Source organism: Micromesistius poutassou (assembly GCF_964030765.1).
Source record: "Micromesistius poutassou genome assembly, chromosome: 1".
Taxonomy (NCBI): Eukaryota; Metazoa; Chordata; class Actinopteri; order Gadiformes; family Gadidae; genus Micromesistius; species Micromesistius poutassou.
In genome coordinates this window covers 11,534,685-11,557,153 of record NC_140271.1, presented here as the reverse complement: position 1 = coordinate 11,557,153, position 22,469 = coordinate 11,534,685, and the positions used below count along the sequence as shown (strand labels likewise).

General features: G+C 45.8%; 1 protein-coding gene across 1 annotated transcript; it reads left to right on the top strand.

Annotated features, from left to right (window-relative positions):
- Positions 1-1,611: 1,611 nt before the first annotated feature.
- fus (FUS RNA binding protein) lies at positions 1,612-21,657 on the top strand (the record flags this gene model as incomplete). The annotated part of the gene is made up of 15 exons (XM_084488752.1): positions 1,612-1,624; positions 2,158-2,182; positions 2,434-2,603; positions 3,388-3,607; positions 4,623-4,855; positions 5,938-6,154; positions 11,546-11,580; positions 15,248-15,289; positions 15,456-15,565; positions 16,494-16,623; positions 17,041-17,139; positions 17,225-17,417; positions 17,535-17,632; positions 19,833-19,989; positions 21,533-21,657. The coding sequence occupies 15 exons, from the start codon at positions 1,612-1,614 to the stop codon at positions 21,570-21,572; spliced, it is 1,782 nt and encodes a 593-aa protein (XP_084344878.1). The 3' UTR covers positions 21,573-21,657.
- Positions 21,658-22,469: the final 812 nt, after the last annotated feature.

Here is a 22,469-nt window from a genome sequence, read left to right as displayed (position 1 = left end):
TAGAGGGTGGTGCGTTGTCATGTTGGCTGTGCTTTGGTCCACTGCCACTGACGGTATGGCAGCATCGTCGAGCAGGAGTTCAGTCACCGTGCTCACACTCCCAGCCATGACACACTCCATGAACTCTAATTATGGAGATTTTAAAACAAATCTGCACTGACAAATATATGACATATTCACACTGAATGGAAAGAAAGAAACTAAGGAAAATACGTTTTATTTTTAAGTGTATAAGCTAAAAATCGATGACATATTTTATTTTAGGCCTACTTGTTATTATTGGGAACCAAAAGGCTACACATTTTGAGATAGCCTATCATTTTTCACATAACATGCAGACAATGAGGTAACTGAGTTGAAAAGTTGTGGGGACATATAATGGCTTAGATAGAACAAATATTTTTAAACGGTCTTCAATGTATAGGATTATGGGCACTGGCTCCTAGAGAGGGGACAATAAGAAGATACGGCCCATTCACACCCTACGGTAAATACGGATACGGATGCTTTCATCCAGTGGGTCCGTCGCCTCTGAGCTTACGAATCCGGAGTGCTCCGGACGAACCGGAGCAATACCACCGGAGATCGAGGCGGCAGTAGAGGCAGTCCAACATGTCCAACATTCGCAAAAATAGAGAGAGAGAGAATAGTAGGCCTAGGCCTATAATATCTGATGTATATATATTTTGTTTTTAATGTTTTATAGCCTACTTATATTATACTATACCTGACCTTATTCTTTTATTGTTCACCTGCTTTGGCAATGCAAATGTATATTTTTCATGCCAATAAAACCTTTTTGAATTTTGAGCAGAGAATCTGCAGGTTGGAGAGGGGTGCCACATGCCACCGCCGCGTACACTTTGTGCCGGATGACACAGAGCAAAATCATCTCCTCTACAGATACCATGTTTGCGATTGTCGATGCCGGTCATTTAATACACGACAGTCACTGCCCTCTAGAGGTTGTTTTGCATAACATCCATAACAACGCTGAAACCGGACGGAGGTATGAAGGGTAGTCCCGGAGACAACGTTTAGTACGGACGGACGAATCTCGTCCGGATCCGGAGGTATGAGGCGGCTGTACACACAACGTCGACCGCACACTTACTTTCACTTTCATTCATATGCATCACAACCAAAGATGTCATATCGCCTATTGTAGGCCTATGTCAGTCAGCCCAGCGACAACAATATCATACAGCACTGCCCTAAAATGTGACCAAATATAAACAACTGACGTGATGACCTAAATAAGGTTAAACATGTTTTCAGAAATGTGTTAACAAAACTTTTAGAAAAAGTTATGTGGACAAAATGTGGACGCCTCATCCCAAATGGAGCGAAACGTACACAAAGCAAGCACAGCTTTTACTGCTCCTCCCCTATACGCAGGTCCTGCTCCTCAGGACCTGTGCTTGGCAGTGCGGTGATCTGGCCACCTGGGGGCGCTCCTGCACCAGTCAGTCTCTGATCAGGACCTGTGTGGCAGTGCGTGGTGTGGCTACCAGGGGGCGCTCCTGCACCAGCCAGTCTCTGATCAGCGCCCGCGGAGAGCTCGGCTAGCGTAATTGGTTTTGGCCATTAAACCCATTTCCAGTAGCCGAAATGGCATCTAACGGTAAGACACGTGTTTAGTGGTATTAAGAATACTATTATGTCAACGTAATGCTGTATCATGTGAGCCGTGTTGTCGTGAGCACGGCATCACAGGGGGTTGCGCACCGTTAACCCAGCGCTGAGCTAAACAACGTTATGTCCACATCAGTGCACGGTTAAAATTGGCAAAATTGGCTTATGCGATCTGATTTTAAAACTCAAGACGTGATATGCTGCAGAATTGTAACTATTGCAATTCATACATTTACCATTGAGCAATGTTATTTATATGAGCCGGTCCGTGCTATTGACCCAGTTTACGCTAGTGCGTAAAAGCCAGTGCCTGGCATGGTGATGCGCTCCGGTTAGAATAACGTTCACGATCCTCTCGTTGGGCATCTGCTGACACACTATCTGCACATAAAGTGCTTTCTCTTGACTAAGTAGTCGCTCGTTGCTGCATGGATCATCTAGGCTTCATATCTTTATATACAGAGCTTGTGTTTTAATGCGAATTGTTGTCAGTGAATTGACTGGTCTTGTATCTCCCTTCAGAATATTCCCAATCAGCTCCGCAGGGGTGAGTGATTTTACATCCTTTCCTGTTATTTATTTTTTATTTTTTATTGTGATATATTATTATAGTATTTATTATACATATATTAGTTTCTGGTTCGAAAATGCGTTGTAAATAACAAAAGGCCTTGATATATCATGCCTACACATCCAGATACCGCCTGACCTCTGCCTTCAATTCCTCTCTCGTCCTGTCAAACGTGTTATGGCGCCAGATAGCAAACCCGAATGTTTGTTTTGCGTTTTCCTCCGCAGCTACGGCTCCTACGGTGGTGCGGCCAGCCAGGGCTACGGGCAGCCCTCCGGCCAAGGCTACAGCCAGCAGGGGGGGTACGGAGGAGGGGGAGGGTACAGTCAGAGCCCAGAGAGTGGCTCTGCCTCCTACAACCAGGGAGGCTACGGCAGCTATGGCCAGCCCCAGTCTGGTACTCAATTATATACATCTCCAGTTTCAAATTTGTCCACTTTTCCCACACTTTGACTTGACTATACTTATTGGTGGCGCATGCCTCTTATCGTTACACAGGGTGCATATACTGTGATGATGCGTTTAGCATGGGAGCTGCTGTGGTAGGCTATGGTTCATGTGATTCACCGTAGTACAGCGTTTCTCAACTGGTGGTGGTGGAATTGAGCTAAGATTGTGGGTGAGGTGGTAAAAAAAACAGAATTACATCTTTAAATTATTGAGGACATTGTGGTTGTTGTCCGTCCATGTGGCAATCTTTAAAAAATAGTGCTTAGTATCATGTAGCATCTTACTCTATCTATCTTTGTTGTATGCGGGGAAGGGGTTAACCTAACAATTGTTAGTGCCTGGCACCAGTTTCTTTGAATATCCCTACCATACCAACAGCCATATATTGTTGTTTTTCTTTCTTCTGACAAATGTACTTATTTGTAAGTCATTTTGGATAAAAGCATCTGCTAAATGCCCTAAATGTAAATGTAAAAATAGGGGGATATCTGCAGAGTGACGCACAGCATCGTGCAACGGATTGTTCTGCAATTATTTTGTTTAAAAGATGGTGCTTGTTCTTGCTTGCATGGTAATAAGTAGGATGACTGTGAATTTGTGCAAAAAATTGTACATCAGCAAATTACGCAAAGTCCCTTTGCATAAAAGCGTCTGCTAAATGCCCTAAATGTAAATGTAAATGTTATCCTTTCTATCGGGCTCTGAGCGTTTCTGTGTTCACTCCCTCCTAGGAGGGTACGGTTCCTCTCCTCCCAGCCAGGGTGGGGGTGGCAGCTACCCGGGCCAGTCCTATAACTCTGGGGGCTACAGCAGCGGTGGCAGTAGTGGGGGAGGCCCGCCTTCCTCCGGCGGGTACGGCCAGCAGTCGTCCTACTCAGCCTACGGCCAGCAGCCCCCTGCTCCCCAGCAGCAGCAGCAGCAGCAGCAGCCTCCCTCCTCTCCGCCTGCTGGGTACGTACAGACACACCCACCACCACCACCACGGTGCTCATTCAGGTGGAACCCCCTCGGCAAACGCTTCCATCAGGGTTGGTAGCTTTGTTGTGTACGGGGGAATAACCTAGCGATTCCTGGCACTTGGTTCTATGAACATTCTTACTGTACCAACACCGATATATTGTTGTTTCTCTTTCTTCTGACAAATGTACTTATTGTAAGTCACTTTGGATAAAAGCGTCTGCTAAATTCCCTAAATGTAAATGTAAATGTGAAGATCGGGGGTAGAATTTCTTTCATTTATATGTTTTCACATTGTTCGCTTTCTATTTCTTTCCCATACTTGTTTCTGTATTGCATAAACATTTCCTTGTTTTATCGTACAAGGAAGTAGACGGAATCTACCGGAATCTAGACGGACCCAACCTGTAAAATATCACTCAGTGCCTAGGTGAAGTCAAGTGACTAAGTGACTAATCTGAGCTTCCACAAAAGACTCGAGACTCACCTGTTCAGAGTTCCCCTAAGCTCTGCATAGCCAGCCCCTCCGACCCCTCTTACGCACTGTATGTTGTACGTCCTTGAACTTCATGTACGCACTTATTGTAAGTCATACTAAGTTATAGTTGTTAGTTGCTTAGTTAATCATATCCTAGCTATCCTAGCGACTGTAAGTGCTTGGCAATTGTTTCTATGAACATCATGACTGTACCGACAGCGATATATTGTTTTACCTTCTTCTGACAAATGTACTTATCGTAAGTCGGTTTCGATGAAAGCGTCTGCCAAATGCCGTAAATGTAAAGGTCGGGGGTAGAATTTCTTTCAAATATATGTTTTCACATTGTCCACCTTCTATTCATTTGTCACAGTATTAGTATTTAGTATTGCATATTGTACAGTGAAGTGTACAGGCAACCTGTAAAATACCTGTCAATCAATGCCTAGGTGAAGTCAAACCGAGCCCCCTTGTCTAAGGGACTGATCTGTCACTGACCAGCCTCTCCTCTCTGGCCGTTCTGTTGTCCAGCTACGGCGGGAGCTCCCAGCCGTCGGCGTACGGCCAGCCGCCCAGCGGGGGGGCCGGCTACGGGGGGCAGAGCGGAGGGGCCTACGGCGGCAGCGGCGCTCCGGGCGGGGGCTACGGGGCCAGCCAGCCGCCCCCCCAACACGGGGGTGGAGCCCCCTACAACCAGCCCTCTGGCTACAGCTCCCCGCCCCCCCAGAGCTACGGCCAGCAGGGCCAGTACGCCCCCAGCGGAGGTACGGCGCTGGACACGAAACACTGGCCATGACTGAATGAATGAACGTTGAATGCACCCCGTTTGTTTTTTGCGGGCGGCATGTGGCTCAGGAGGTAGAGCGGGTCGGCTGGTCACCGGCAGGTTGCTAGTTCGAGTGTCGAGGTGTCCCTTGATCATGGCGCCTAATGGTGCTATCCAGTTGTATGGCACGCTGGTACGTGCAAGTTGTCTGGTGTAAATCTCCCAGCTTTCTTGCGGCATGTCACGGCGGAACGCCCACTGTCTGTCCCACTCGCTGTTCTGAAGGTAGAGCAAGCTCAGCGAGGCCGACCGCACGACTCGACAACAAAAATGGCTGCGCCTGTAGAGAGATTTATTTTCTTTGTATTTGTATCACATTGGTCATTTTAATGTAGATTCAAAATGCTCTTACACACTTGATTACTTTGCTACTTTATTCCGGTCACCAATTTATGCATTACATGGTCTTGCTGTGCATGCAATACGATGTAAAGTTGTGTTGTTTGTTTTCAAGCTGGTTTGTTAAAGAGGCTAATGTAGCTTACAAAAACAATGACTAGCCAATGAGAAACGGGAACACTATAAGTGCTGCAAGCCAGGAAATTATTGTCACGTTCTCGCTAGAGCAGGTCAGAATGGCGGCATACCATACAAATGGATAGCACCATAACCCTAACTGCTCTTGACTAGCTGGCTATCGCCTTGCATGGTGGACACCTCTGTATCAACCAGGCGGTGTGAATGTGTGCACAAATGGCTGAAGGCAATATTGTACAGCGCTCTGCCACTGGTTAGAAAAGCGCTGTATAAATGCAAACCGTTAGCTATTTACCAAAAAAAAAATAATATAATAATAATAAAAATAAATCTTAAACAAATACGTTTTTATAGATGGGGAGCAACGGTGTCATGTTTCTGTAACATAGCTAAACAGGATGTTGTTGCCAGACTCAGGAAGTAGGGCTATGCGGCACGCAGGTCCGGTTCCGACCAGTTTGGACAGAACTTAAGGACAGGGGAGGAGGACCCATGAATCTGATCCCCTCTGTGTCTCCCCCTCCTCCCCCATCTCCCCCTAAGGCTACGGACAGGACAGCCCACCAATCAGCGGAGGGGGAGGCGGGAGCTACAGCAGCCAGGACAGCGGCTACGGGGGTCCGGACGGGGGCCCCGGCGGACGGGGGCCCCGCGGCGGGGGCTACGGTGGCGGGTTCGGTGGCCGCGGTGGCGGCGGAGGCTTTGAGCGGGGCTTTGACCGCGGGGGCCGGGGGGGGCCCCGGGGACGAGGAGGGATAGGGTAAGTGTTGAAACCCTTTAGTTGGTGTTGTTGTTGTTGTTGTCGTTGTTGTTGTTGTTGTTGTTGTTTTCGTTTGATTCGCTCACTCCCCTCCCATCTGAGAGCACTTGAATCAGGCTTTAGGATGTGGTCAACATGTGGTTATGGTCATGTGTTTACCAAGAGTCAGAGTTTATAGAGGCACTAGCTGCAATATTTGGTTTTTCAAAGTAAAAGTACAGTGCTGGGTTCACCCTAGATTTGTCAAAGATTGGTCAAAAATGCCAAGCAAGGTGCCAAATATTAGATATTAGTTATTGGATTCATAGTATTTTTTCCCCTCACAAATTTATGTTTATAAACAATAGTTAATCAATAATAAATAATAATTTTGACTGTAATCAAAAAAGGGTAACAATGCTGAACTCCATTGAGGAAGCTATCGCATTTGGATTAACTCAAAGCACACCATCTACAGCCTTGGCCATGTCATTGTTTCTCTATTGTTGAAGCACTTCATAAATTATGCATTTAAAGGTGCTTTCCCAACTTGAATTATATCATCGTAACGCTAAGGGGGAAGCAGAATGCTAATCCGTCCTTTCAGAGTGAAGGGTAAAAGATGTGGTGTCAAGGTTGTCTTAAAATAGCCCTGAAAGCCTTACTGACAATGATGCCATTACGACTGTGGTCCTGAACAAAGAGAGTGATTTATGGGGAACGCCCACTAGAAACTGGACTGGTTGGGTGAGGCAAAGTTCAGTCCGGATATCACATGACACACGGTGGATGACATGATACTTTATTATACAATTAAAAATGTTTTGAAGCTGTTTCTGTTACGAATTTGGATCGCAGCGCACATGACTTGTGTGTAAAAACACCAGGACAAAAAATAACATAGTTTATAAGGTTGTTTATTCCCAAATGAATCAAATAAATGGATCCTTCAGGAAAGTAAAGTGGGAACCAGACAAGCAAGAGAAGCCATTGTTTTTCTGTGTTTGTGGTTTATTGTCCCACACAATAGAAAGTGAATTTCATGCAGCACAATGGGCATGCGTTAATTTTAATATAGGAAGATATGATCTGATATGAAAATAGAAATACAATTTAAATATGTCTTCCTTGCCACATATTTTGGCCTTGCCAAAGGGTTATTTTTCGATTATTAATATAATCATATTGGAAGTGACTAATGCTTTCCACTCGGCTATTCTGTTTTTCCCCCTTGCTTGTGGTAACCTTGAACACGTCAATGTAACCCAAAGCAACTTAGACACCAGAGACAATAATAACTCTCTAAAGAGCCCATCGAGTGTCCGCTACTAGAAACCTGTTTAGGCTAACGTGAATATCTTTCAAAAAGATAACAACGTTTGCATTGTCTGTCCATTCTGACGCAACAAGCTCGGAACCACTGAAGGTGAAGGTCAGAGGGTGCTTTGTTGAGCAACATGTATGAGAAAATACATTTTCCCTTCCTTTTTGCGCTACGGGGAAATGCAGTGAACACGTGAGCCTTCTAGAGCCAAGGCCACAATTGCTTCACTTTGATGACAATGTAAGGGGTTGGTCCGAGGGTTCTGAACTTCAGAGGAGACTCAAGTGATTAGCAGGAGCGTTCAGATATGAGTGGTGACAGATCAATCAATCAATCAATCAAGCAGCTGCTTGTCATTCCTCTGGTCAACGGGTTAACGTTGGGAGGATGAGCTCTGCAGAGAAACACCTGGTTTAGGGTGATAACTGTCCGTTGGTGCAAGGCTGCTGTCTCTCAATGCTTCTTAGGTATTCACAGTGTATCTGTGGATACCTATTGTTCTTATTATTATCTTGATTATTATTGTTGTTGTTGTGTCGCATAATTAGTCAAATTATATTACGTTATTATTCTTTTTTTTATATTTGGAATTGAAGATAAATCCTGAGGCCCAACGGCAAAGGATTATTACTTTATTATTACAAATGTTTTCAGTAATGGAAACCCCTAGGATCTGGTATAGGTAAGTTGATCTCCACATTTCCTGAGTTCATGTTTGTACATAAAGAGTGCCTTTTGATAACAATGTATAATTTTGGTTTGTCATTTTTACCCAAACTACCATAATGAATTGAGTTTTCCATTTCATTGTTTGTTGGTACATCCATTCTCACACACGTATCATATCATTTCCCACCATGAGATCCTTCGAAATCTAATTTGCAAGACGTCTGCTCTGTGATAGCAAAACAAAAAGGCATAAAACATAAAGGCGGGAAACTAGTTTATTTTTCATTATTTTTAGATTAATAACAAATTAAAATCACTTGCTTTGTCAACGTTTGTCTCCATTCACACTGCAAGCTTTCAATTCAGATCTATTGCTCAGGTCAGATTCTGTTGTTAAAAAAGTCTGTTGAAATTCTTGTGAAAAAATGACAAGAAAGACCAGCGCAAACGCTGTCGTATGACGATGGCTTTTTGTGGCGCTGGAGTGGCAACTGCTGCACGTATGAAAGTGTGTGGATGTGACGTCTGAGACAGCAACCACTGCCTGCTTCGAGCGGTGAGGGGATGCCAGTCTTATGGAGTGATGTAAAAGTCACATGGATTCTGATAGGACTGCTCAGACCGAGGTCGCATTGCCAAAAATAAGACTGATCAGATTAAGAACCACAGGTGAAAATGGCCCACAAAATGGCCCAAATCAGAAATGAAAAGACCAGATTCCATGTGATTTGTGCTGAACAGATGAGTCACATATGAGGATTTGGGCAACTTTTGCTTGCGGTGTGAACGAGGCCTTTGATTTGTGGTTCGACACAGGATTCTGTTCTTATAAAACTATCTATATCTCTATAGATATATATCTTTATACTGTATGTATATATGTATATAAATGTATTAGAGCTATATATATATATGTGTGTGTGTGTGTGTATAAATATATATTAGTGCTGTCAAACGATTAAAATATTTAATCACGATTAATCGTATTAATGTCATAGTTAACTCGCAATTAATCACACATTTTTATCTATTCTAAATGTCCCTTGATTTCTTTTTGTCCCATTATTTTTTCTCATTTTAATGATCTCATCAACATGGAAAAGTGGATCGGCTTGCTTTGTGCAAATGTTTTTTTTGGAAAACAACATTGGCATATACTGTAGTGTTTAATTTCACACTAACATTCTCACTTGGAGCAAATAGTCCCTCACACAATGTAACACTGTCCATCAATAAAAAGGTGAGAAAAAAAAGAAAAAAAGACGTTAATCTCGCGATAAAAAAAATTACGCCGTTAAAATCGGTTTGCGTTATCGCCGTTTAACTGACAGCACTAATATATATATATTTGTGTGTGTGTATATATATTATATATATATATATATATATATGTGTGTGTGTGTGTGTGTGTGTGTGTATATATATATGTATATATGTATATATATGTATATGGGGTGAAACAGAAATACACCAACGTATATACCAAATTTAACGAGGGTTAAATATCCACACAAGTTAAAGGTATAATATGTAATAATTCCGCATTCAAATATCTAAAATGACTAGACCTAGGTTATGTATTTTGTTGCGTTGTGTACTTTGATTATCCAAATGTTCAAACCCTGAGTAATTGGTAGTTTTATTCACGGTTACGGTCTGTTACTTTTGGTCGCATGAACACGTTGATGGGACAAAGAGAACAAATGCCATTTACCCTCCCCTTAAGTTCCAGGGAAACACAGGCAAATCCAGTAGAAACCTGATCTCTTTTGCTAACTAAGACGTGCTCCTTTGACAAGTGGCCCACGCCATCCAAGCTGAAGCACTGTTTCCCCCTCATGGACGTTCCCTATTTACCTCAATGAGCCGGCTAACGATAGGGCTCCGGTAACAATATCAATACAGCTTATTCTGAACAGCTGACTGGACAGCTTCCAGAATAAGGGCGCTCCCCTCATTCTGCAACTTTTATGGCAGTTGGCCTCCACAGGCTGGTGGTTCCATTACCACCGTCCACTGAACGGTCCCTTACCCCGTATTCCGGAGTTGTTATCCAGCTTTAGTGCCAGTCAGGCCCCAGAGTCTGGTCACGGGACCAAAGCGATCATTGCAGCGGTCGTGGCAGGTGTGAGACCCTTTTTTAATGTAGAGAATACTAGTGTTTGAGAAAAATTTTGGGCATGACACTGTGTACTCCTAGAGCTACAGAGAGCTGTCATATTGCTCATTTCATCACAGCAGACTGGCAGACAAAACGTTCAGCCACACCTTGATTTCCCCGTTCCTCATTTTAATAATTTCAAGTGGGCTATATATAGATATCAAGTGGTTTCAAGGCACTGGTGGTCGACTTCATTTTGGCATGTGCTGCTAAACTATGAATTCCTCGTGGGAGTTCTGTCTAAATTACTATTTCATATTTAAAGTAATATAGGCCAGGCACTGCTGTTTTGTTAATGCTAGAAAGCAAACTATCCATGTTGTTTATGTTATAAACACGTATTGAAAATCTAAACACAAATGAAAAGATGTTAGGCATTTAGTTTGTCCATGCGTAACACCACCATAACACCACCATTACACCACCATCACACCACCATACCGCATCGCACCAAACTGTGAGTTATGTGTCACCCCTTCTATACATATCTGAATATATATACTGTATATAAATATACATCCCTACCATCGTAACATAACAGGAGTCTGGTTCCTGTCACATGACCATCACCCACTCCCAGTCACCTCTCCCCCCACCCCCCCAATGCACCCTTACAGTGACCACTGTGATGCTATGCTTTAATTCATGTTTGAATCTTCCCCTAGGCTCGTACTCACTCTCCAGGGTGGCTTTCTACTCTGGGGCCTTGAGTCAGGGACGCTGCAGTCAGAATGTAGAAAGAGGGTCACACTCTCCTCTTTATAGAGGAAGCTCCCAATGGGAGCACGATTAAAAAAACATGGAAAACGAAAAAATTTATGTGCATTTCAGTCACGCCTCAAATGAGGTAATTAGAACATTGGGACGATGCGTGGAGCGTCCTGAAGTTAAAAAGCTCTGAGGTGTGGACGGGTTGGACCATCCGGGAAGCTTTTAGCGTGGGTGTGTGCAAGTGACTGAAAACTATTTGACTTATTGGTCGCAAAAAACGTTGACAATTGACACTTCACCAAAGAGACAAGGTCATTTGAGTACCTTCTTGTCCTGGGGCAAGGGTTTATGTATGAGGAACTGAACAGAGAGGCCAGGACTGACCAGGGCCATGGAAAAATGCTGGGAAGGGGTTCTGTCTCAAAGAAGACAGAAGGTTGAGACAGAAGGTTGCCCACCGACACCTCCACACGACCCCCTTTGAGGGAGTCTGGTCTGTGAGCACCAGTCTTCAGTGAGTGTTGCTCTTTCTCTCCCTCTTCATCAGAATGGGCGATCGCGGCGGATTCAATAAGTTTGGTGGTAAGTTGCAAAAAAAACAACATTTGAGCCCGAGGTTTCAGGGGGTCCGAGACTAAAGCTAAAGGGCGGGATTGGTTAGAGCCATCCCATGTTTCAAGCTAATGCTACGATAATGCAGGCTGGTTAAACTGAATGTGTGCAGGTGTGTGCAGGTTCTGATTTGCACCTGGTGTAATGTGCCTGGGTTAAACGTTAACTTAGAACATGAATTGTTGTTCATGGAAATATAGTGGTAATGTTTTACAATGACAAGTAAGTCATTGTAAAACATTGGGGGTGTGCCACACTGTCTAGATTTCTGAGAACATAACAAGGAACACAGGTGTTGGAATTTGTTCAAGGGTGGGATGCACAGTTAAGTTAAGACGTAGATTAGACTTACTACATAACATACGCTCTTCATTGAATTGCTACCGTTTAAATGTTCTTGGAAGAATTAAATTCATTGTAAAAACACGGAAGCATCACGCTCTGTTTCCTGATATACGAGTACGGCTTCACATGCGTATTGTGAACAAATCTGCCAAAAACAGAAACCGGACCATTGAGGTTATTTTTCCAAAACAGACCGGTGGAGATTAGAATTCACCAATTTCGTCAACGCCCCAAATTTCCCTAGATAATTTGACGGAAACTAAGTTGATGTTTTCAACCTTGTTTTACAAAGTGCCAAACACCACAGAGTCAACGCTGTCCTCTTCCACAACACGTGTATAAGGCAGTATCTCATATACCAGAAAACAGCCCGCGTGGTGGTCTAATAAGGTCTAGTCTCTAAGTGATCGTTCACGCTATCTCTGCAGCCTGGCTGCGGTAGCATCCTCAGTGTGGTGTGAATGTGATCATACGTGTTTCTCATGCAGCCAGTGTCCCAGGTAAGCGTCATCAGTGTGTACAGTGGGACGTGTTCAGAGGGGTCTTCAGAAGGCTGCCTGTGCTCCGATGTGGTTCAACCATGTGTTGTTATGCGCATGCAGTGTGTCCAAATGCTGGACAATTGAAGGAGTTGGCGTTGTGGAACAATGGTTGCAGCTCACACAGTGTACGTGTACACAGTGTACATTTATTTTTCTCTGGAAAAAAAACAACTGTTCCAAGCGCATGGAAATGCGACACCTTCTTAGCGACTGAAACAACGTGGGGCTGGAGAGATCCATGGTTGGTGGTGGACAGAAGTGTACAGAACGCAGGGGTGTTTATGGTCTGAAGTGGTTTGATGACCATGCTAGGGGGAGGCACTGTACCTGTCGAAACCACTCTTCTATAGAATGAGGGCCAGTGGTTTGCTAATGCCTTGACAAACATGTAAAGGTGCGATTGAGCTAATGGCTAACCAATGGGCCTTATCACCACTTAGCAGCCATCTTGGTTCTAAACACTAACTGGGTGGGGGAATTGAATGCGGAAACCAGCTCTCCAAACAAGCGAGTGTTCAGAACCAAAGTGGCCGCTAGGTGATCGGGGACAATCACAAGGTGCAAATGGCTGCATTCCAATGGCATTAGTTGTTCTGTTGTGGTGTACAACCTGAGGCTGGAACTGGTTTGTAAAACACAGGGCCGTGAGTCATTGTTCATTGTTGTCCATATCAGCTCAAACCCTCATCGATGAGTGACTCACCCTGCTGTGTGCTACTGAAGAACTTCTCAAGGTTCAATGTGCCAGTTTTATGACCACACAATACTTATGATTACGGAAGGGGATCTTCTTTGATGACACAAGGAAGTAAATAGAATCCAGGGTTGGCACATCTGAAAACTTTGCAAACTATTGGCCTTGTGAGATAATCCAGATATCAAAGCTTGCTTCTTACATTGTTTTTCCTTCTGGCCTTGGCTGGACATCTGTTGATTTCATAAGTTATTTGCTTTACAGTCTGTTTCGGATCAACCGTCAAGTCTTTGGGTGCAAGTCCAAGTCAAGTCTATATGGTAGAAGTTGATATCGATAAATAATAGTGGACCTCGATACATTTGCAATACAGTCTACAAATCCCCCCCCCCCCAAAAATGAAATAATTAATTAGATATTGTCGGTTAAAATATTTGTGTAAAAGTGAACTTTGTGAAGTGTTAGTGAACCCCCCGTTTCAGCTCGAATGCAAACACTCAGCCTTTTGGCTGAGATGATTCATTAGCATTCTTAATGAATCATTAGGAATGCTAATTGCCTCAATAAACCAGTGAACAAGAGACAACCTGCCTCACCGGCAGAGATATTCTGATTAATAAACGATTAATAAACATAATAAATGTAATTAAAAAATGATTAGAGTACTAATCATTGCTGTTTTATCAAAACAAAAAAAACAGTTCTGATTAAAAGGAAAATAACAAAACGATGTGTTCACATTTTTGCATCTAAAAATAGACTGGAGTCATTTAAGCGCTATATATTTGCACTCTGTGCTATTTCTTTGTGTCACGCTACAAATTCGAAGCGCATTGCTCCTTTTGTTTTGGGCATAAGGACATTAGAAAGAGTCAAAGCAAACGTCAGTCAGAAAGGCATCAACGTTCCCCATACACAATAAGAAAAATGCATCAGCCGACTTAATGTGGTTGATTAACTAGAACTCGTACATCGAGTCGTAAATCAAGTCGTACTTGATTCTTGTGTTTTCCTGTCACCCATCCTGTTAGTTTCGGTGCAACTTTGCCCAGTGGCGCCAGTGAACTTGATCAAGAGGAAATTCCAGGCCTTCACAGAAAACCTGTAATGCCCACACATCCATGTACCAGTGCAACTAGTGCAACAACCCAAACAATGGATTCAACCATAATCTAACCCATAGACCGCACATGCAACCCCAGTTAGTCTTCAGATGGGGTTGCATGTAGATGTGCGGTGTTGTACGGCACAAATACAAGTATCAAGAAGCCCCCTGTTCCCTTGGCTTCCCCGACCGCCTACACCTTGAATGACCCATAATAATACATCTAACACGGTACACATTTTTGCACTTAAATAACCTTGTGGCCCACGGACACATTATGAAAAGCATAACAAGGAAACATTTCTCAAGGTGGGGGGGCGGCTTGTCAAGGTGGGGGGGCGGCTTGTCTCTGTCGATGGTGAAATACGTCACATTCCTACGGTACCTCGCCACATGTGTTGAAACGACTGAATGAACAATGGCCTCAGCGACAAAAGGTCGAGACGGCCGAGTTGCAAAGCAAAACGTACAGTGCCAAGACGAAAACCAGTGCGTCCACTAGTCTCTGTCATGCACTGGGGTAGCGGTGTCATGGTTGAACACGTCAAGTGTAGGGCGTTTGTTTTCACAACAATGCCCAGAGGCTTTGTGAAAGATAGGTTGCTTATAAGTCAGCCTTTTACTGTACACCTTTTATTTTTATAGCAAAAGTGGGCCAAACGCTGTCAAACAGGTTTTTTTTAATTGCACCAATGGTGGTTTTGCATTCTTAAGTTCACCCCCCCCCCCCGTGCGCTTTAGTTGGCTGCATTCAGTATGACAGTGGTTGATGGTTGAGGTGTGAGTGTCCACTGAAGACTGCATCACTTACATGAAGGGGTCTCAACATATGATGAGGGGTGTAGGCTGGGGTGTGTAGTGAGTGGTCCGTTGGCAGTTTGTTAATGTTGTTGCACGCTGCATTTCCCACACATTAATAACTCTCAACTATGTGCTTGTGTCCCCTTGAAGGACCGAGAGAGCCAGGACATGGACATGGGGGACCCAGCTCCTGTAAGCGTCTACCTCTTTAGACTTTCTCTTTTGGGACACATATGAACATACAATTGCAAAAAGACCCAGTGGCCTTTCAATGGATGATTACTAAGGTGATTACTCAGATCTGAAGTTTGAGTTCTCACGTTGAAAGTAAAAGACTCTTGTTTATTTTCCTCAGCAGTACCAGATCAGGATAACTCTGACAACAATACCATCTTCGTGCAAGGCCTAGGAGATGATTACACTGTTGAGGCAGTCGCTGACTTCTTTAAGCAGATTGGCATCATCAAGGTAGGTACCGATTACGGATTTGGGCGAGAAACAGCAACAAGTTGTATGAAAATCAATGCATATTCGGACACTTGTCTTGTACACACACCTTAGGAATATATATATATACGGCCCTCTTCCCACCTTAGGGAATAGGGCCGGATATTGTCTGTTTTATTATGACAATGATTGATGAGTTTGATGAGTATCTATCCTGAGATAAGAATATCAGCGGCTAGAGTACCAGATGGGGCTAATAGACTGAGCCAATGAAGACAACACACCTTGACATGCTGGTGCTTTGACATAAATAAAGGCCTACCTACCTAGTGTTAATGTTGGGCGGCTACAACTGTGTTTGCCCGGCTATGATAGCTCTGTGAAAAGGATCCATGGTCAATGTGTGTTTGCTTCCCTAGTTTAGCCTACAACCTGTTCCCTGGTACTCTACTTATCAGTAGTAGACCCAAGATTAGTGTCATAAGCAACACCGGTGTCTTTCCTACAATAACACCTGTGTATCCAAGACGACGTTGAATGAGTCTTACTACAGGCTTAGTTATGGTGTCACGTCAACGCAACGCAAGGGGGTTTACGGACCCATTACGTCCGTGCCGAACCTCCTTGCGGAACCTCCTTGCGTCCACCGCAAGGGCCTGACGTGCGGCACCCAAAAATTGTAACCTTGCGTCGAGGCGACGCAGCCGCAAGAGCTGTGATTTTGTCCGCTCGCTAAAACCCGACGCAGAACCGCAACAGGTTCACGGCTGCGTCGAGGCGTCGGCAGGGTCATTGCGTTGCGTCGACGTGGAACCATAACCTTAACCTAACCATAACTTTTAACACGACATGCTTGCTCTGGTTAACACACGCGTTCTGTGTGGCTCCAATCCTGCAACGCGTCGGATTGGTCCTCGTTCGTCTGCCGCCCGTTTCTCTCTCCTGTCAGATCAACAAGAAAACGGGTCTGCCGATGATCAACCTCTACACGGACCGGGACACGGGGAAGCTGAAGGGGGAGGCCACCGTCTCCTTCGACGACCCCCCCTCCGCCAAGGCCGCCATCGACTGGTTTGACGGTGAGGGGCTCGGGTGGGGGGGGGGGGGGGGGGGGGCGTCCTCCACAACTCCCAAGCTCATGTCATATGGGCGGCATGTGGAGGTAGAGCGGGTTGGCTGGTAACTGGAAGGTTTCTAGGTCGATCCCCGGCTCCGCCTAGCGGAGTGTCGAGGTTAGGTCCCTGAGCGAGACGCCTCACCCTGACTGCTCCCGACGGGCCGGCTGTCGCCCTGCACGGTGTACGCCGCCGTCGGTGTGTGAATGTGTGCATGGGTGGGTTAATGTGATGCAATATTGTAAAAGCGCTTTGAGTGGCCACTGGTTAGAAAACCACACTATGAATGCAGTCCATTTACCATTTATGTGTGGTCATGTTGAGTCAGTCCATGAAGACCGCCGGTGACGGCGACCGGTCTGACCTGCCTTTCCTCATCAGGGAAGGAGTTCAGCGGGAACCCCATCAAGGTGTCCTTCGCCACCCGCAGGGCGGACTTTGGGAGCCGGGGGGGCATGCGCGGCGGCCGGAGCCGCGGAGGTGAGTCCCGCCCCCCGGGTTCATGTCCGAAGCACCGGTGGCAAGGGTGCGGGCGCGGTTCTAACTGTCGCTACGTTCTGCTCAGGACCCATGGGGCGTGGGGGCTTTGGAGGGGGGCGTGGAGGAGGAGGAGGACCAGGTGGACCAGGTGGTGTTGGAGGAGGCGGAGGAGGAGGAGGCGGACCAGGTGGTTTCCCGGGGGGCAACGGGGGAGGAGTAGGCAGCGGCGGAAACGGAAGCGGACAGCAGAGGGCCGGGGATTGGAAATGTTGCAACCCGTGAGTTTTGGAATGATTTCATTCACGTTGGTGTCACTCCTCTGATTGGCTGTTCTGAACCAACTTCCCCCCCCCCCCCCCCCCCCCCCCCCACCCTTTGTCTTCACGGTTCCTTAGTGAATGCAGCAACTTGAACTTCTCCTGGCGCAATGAGTGCAACCAATGCAAGGCCCCGAAGCCAGAGGGCGCCGGGGGAATGCCCACCATGGAAAGAGGTGACATTCTGCTACACAGATCAGCCTCGTCTGTCAGCGTACAAACGGACCATTTGTTTTCGACACACCTTGCACTACGGCGGAAAGAATGTGGATGCATAGATGTCAACAAAGATGTCTTCTTTTCATCCTGTGCACCTGTTCGCGAACGGACTCAAACGGGTGGGAATGTGACTACCAGTGACTCCAGGTCATGTGCGATTTCCACGTCACAGACATTTTGTTTGTTTGTTTTCTCTTGTTTTATTTGCTTTTTATTTCGTTTTGAGAGTACGCAGCTAACTTGGAGTGACAGATATTAGTTTTATTCTCAAACTGCGTCTTGCGTTTGGAAGATGTATATGCATTCATGCAAGTCCCATCGGCCTGTCAGTGACCATCAGAACTATCAGTCACGCGATGTAGCCTATCAGGTCTACAGAGTTAAGTGGATATTACGCCCCGGACAGAACAGATCATGAGGGCATTAATTAACCCCACTCTGCCTGTTTTGTGATGTGTGTCCGATATCAGAACACACACAATTAGTTAGTTATGTAGGATTGGGTTGCACAATTTGCAGACATGTTCGTAGGAGAGATAAGTGAACACTTGAAGGCTACTATAATAATTACATGAATGAACTATTTATAACAAATCAAGCCGATGACAACCCCAGTCTGGGTGCATGGCGATGTGTGTCAGACACAAGAACACAGACAACTGTACATTTATATAGGAAATACCCTCTCATGTCTTTACAGGTCCAAATGTCTCTCAAATACATTCTGAGAGACATATTAGTTTATATTCAAAAATAAACATACTATATATTATACTAGATTATTATACTAGAGGGAATATCGTAAAAATCACACTGAGGTGCGCTTCAATCCAAACCTTCATTAACCTTCATAATTAAATAATTATTCAAACAAACAAATGACAACGAACCGAGCCGTTGAGACCTCCACCGTCTCAGCCTACTCTGTCTCAGACACGAGAACGTTGTTTCTGTATTTAAGGCTAGGCCTATATTGTGTAATTTGAGCGCTTGGTGTACTTTGTGGCCATACATTGTTAAGGGGTGGCACCTGGCAGTTGTGACAAGGGACCGCACCAAAGGGACCAAGGGACTGCACCAAAGCCTTTGGTCTGCCACTAATTATTTACCTTGCATGTGGTTTTCCGATACCGAGCTCCTCAGAATTACTCAGAGGAGTTGCGTTAAGCAAACTTGACATTGTGTGTTCACCTGAAGAGCGACAATAGGCCAACACTCTATTGAGGGAAAACTTTCCCTGCGCTGCCACTAACAAAGACATATTTGTCATACAGGGAACTTTTACCTTTATGTACTACATTTCATCACATGTTTGTTAAATGCGAACACAATATGCAGATGGCGCCTGCGTTGTCACCTTCACCCACTCCTCGCTGATAGGGGTCCTCTCCAGCTCTGCTCCCACTCATGAGTCATCTCACTGTAACAATGTCTGTGTTACACGCCACCTAGGTGACCGCCACACTTCAAGTAGGTGGCCTTTACTCTTTAAACCGGTTAATCGCAAACTCGGGACCAAAACAATACACAGAGCAGGTGTTCCATGTCGGGAGGATGGATGGTAACCTGGGCACATTGATCGCTCACTGAGCAAACAAGGTGTTTGCTTAAACCATCCATCAACCACTCACACACTCCACAGCCACATCGACTCCTAGAGGCAGGAGTGAGACCGAAACGATGTCCCTTTCTGAGACCTCGTCCACTTGGGACAAACCCCCAAATAGGAGAAGCCCTCTGGGCAGAAGTACTGTTTGAGCAGACAGCATGCTGTGTTGACATTTCACTCGAACGCGGTTATGTGATAGCTTAAGGCTTAGTTATGGTACCACGTTCCACGTAGGGGGTTTACGGACCCGTCGCGTCCTCGCGAACCCCCCTTGCGTCCGCCGCAAGGGCCTGACGTGCGGCTCCCAAAAAGCGTATACTTACGTCGAGGTGACGCAGCAGCAAGGGCTGTGATTGGTCGGCTAACGCAAACCCGACGTAGCAGAACCAAAACCGGTCCACGACTGCGTGGTCATTGCGTTGCGTCAGCGTCCAACCATAACTTTGCCTTCAGTCTGTGTGTGTGTGTGTGTGTGTGTGTGTGTGTGTGTGTGTGTGTGGACAGCGGGACCCCCGCTCACTGTGCAACCCGTTGTGTCCCTTCCCCAGGGGGGTACGGTGGGGGCGGCGGCGGCGGCCGGGGGGGCTTTGAGCGCGGTGGGGGCTTCAGAGGACGAGGAGGCGACCGAGGGGCCTTCCGGGGGGCCCGGGGGGGCGGCGGCGGCGGCGACCGGGGGGGCTTCGGACCCGGGAAGATGGACAGCAGGTGACCGCCGGGTTTCATTGATTTCAAATTTTCAAGCACAAAAATGTTACGGCCGGCCTCCTTCGCTTCCTCTGTGTCTGCATTGTTTGATTGGTCATCGTTGATTGTCTGTCGTGGAGTCTGTTATGACTGATATGAAGAGATGTGACGAAGGGATGTGAGGTACCGCCGACGATGTCTCATACCCCTTGCCCTGACCCCCCCCTCTGTCACCGTGCAGTCACGCTTGCACTAACGAGAGACATGCCGTTACGTATCTCTTTCACTTTGTTGTCACTTGTGTTTGCGTCTGTCTCGTTATCGTGTTATCTGTCTATTCATTGTTGAATGTTTCTTGTTCATTGTTTGGCGCGCACCTTAAGGCTGCCCCACACTACACAATTTTTTTATCTTATGCGATTTTTGAGTCGGAGTACACCACACACTTAACGAGAATCGCAGCCGATTTTTGCTCTCCGATCCTACATAAGATTAGTACACAAGACGGAACACCACACACTACAGGATAATCTTATCCGATTCTCGGCCGTGTAGGCTACGTCATTCAGCACGAGACAAGAGATCGAGAGACAAGAGATTGTAGATCTAGAGCAGCGGTTCCCAAACTTTTTTTCCTGCGCACCCCCTTTACGTCCCAACCGGGTTGGCACACCCCCGATCCCCACTTCAAAAAGAAGGAAAAAAAACGCAACAAAGCTTTGTTTTATCGCCATATAAAGACTCATGTTTAATCATGCGCAAATAACCAGAACACGCATGACAATAACAACATCAACAAATATACAACAAATAGGACAGCCAAGGGACACGACTGACGTTGTGTGCAAGATCTGCTCATGTGTGATACGCGCAATAGACGGGCAGACGACCGATCTACATGACCACTTTATGCGCCTCGCAGAAGTTAATAGAAATGATGATAAACAAAATATCACAGAGCATAGAGCAGGATTGTGAACGTTTACAATGTATCATGTCAATTTACAATCTGCAAAATGTGTCTGTGTTAGGATATTGATGCTGCGCGCCTCCTATTTGCAACGGAATTTGTTTAAGATATAAAAACATTTAATTTAACACACACGCACTAAAACAGATATTTTCGTTTTTAAATAAATATTTGGAAACTAAAATTTAAAAGTGAGAATTGAATGTGCTTTGGCACTATGGAGCACCTTCGGGTCAGTGTGTGTGTGTGTTTTGCGTGTGTGTTTGTGTGTGCGTGCGTCGCTATTATGTTGACTACACACTCAACATGCCGAAAATATCTAACATGTTGGATAACCCCGATTTTGAGATCGGGAGGTCTTAAGTTTATGAGATTCTATCTTAGAACACTACGGCAGACAGGATAATCTTGGCCGATTTTCGTCCCGATTCGGCTGCCATGGGAACGCCACCCCGATTCTCGTAAGGAGCAAATCGGCCACGATATCGGGACATTTATCTTGTAGTGTGGGGTCAGCTTTAGATGCCAAAACAAAACTCCTTGTATGTGAAATCCTACTTGGCAAATAAACTTCTTTCTGATCTGATTCCTCAGGGGCGATCACAGACAGGAGCGGCGCGAGCGGCCTTACTGAGGGAGCGAGGGGGGGAGGGGGAGGGGGAGTGGGGGGGAAGTCCCTGGGGCCCCCAACTCAGAGTCCCTGCCTTCCTGATCACCACACACACCCCACCCCCCCCCCCCCCCCGCGCCCACACACTGCACGGACCCGTCCATGTTTTTACCCCCCCTTGTCGTGACCCCCCCAGGCCCCCCCCCCCCCCCATCATGGACGCCGGGACCGTGTTGTGTTTTAGTTTAGTGGTACATCACTCTCGCTCTCTCTCTCTCTCTCTCTCTCTCTCTCTCTCACGCGCTGTGTCTCTCTCTCTCTCCTCTCTCTCCGTCTCTCTCTCACTCTTTCTCCCTCTCCCTCTCTTTCTGTGTGTGTGTGTCTCTCTCCCTCTCTCTCTCTCTCTCTCTCTTTCTACTTATTCTCTGTCTCTCTCTCTGTCTCTCTCTCTCTCTCTCTGCTGTTTGTTGTGCAAGTCACCCTCCTGCTGGAATGTGTTCACGTCCCGGCGGCGGCGTCACGTCCTTTGTCTCCCCGGGCGTCTTGTGTGTTTTTTTTGTTTGGTTTGCGAGGCTTTGTGTTGTGTTTTAAAAAAACCTGTTGTGTATCATTTGTTTTGAAAATTAAATGTGTTTTCGAACCAAAGCAGTGTGGTGTTTTTTTCTTATCGCATTGTTCGACGCTTCCTACATGAGCAAATTAGTAAATAAGCCGATGTGTTGAGGTTTGAGGAGGTTTTGTGTACACAAGGTCACGTGACACGAGGGACTGAAACCCTGGATTATTACCATACATTATGGAGTTGAAAACGCACATGCCTTGAATGTTTAAACGACCCAGTCTTCCTTTTATTAACTTTAACTTTAACTGTTTTTCAACTCTGGTGCTCCCAACTTATGCCATCCACTTATGCCAAACCCT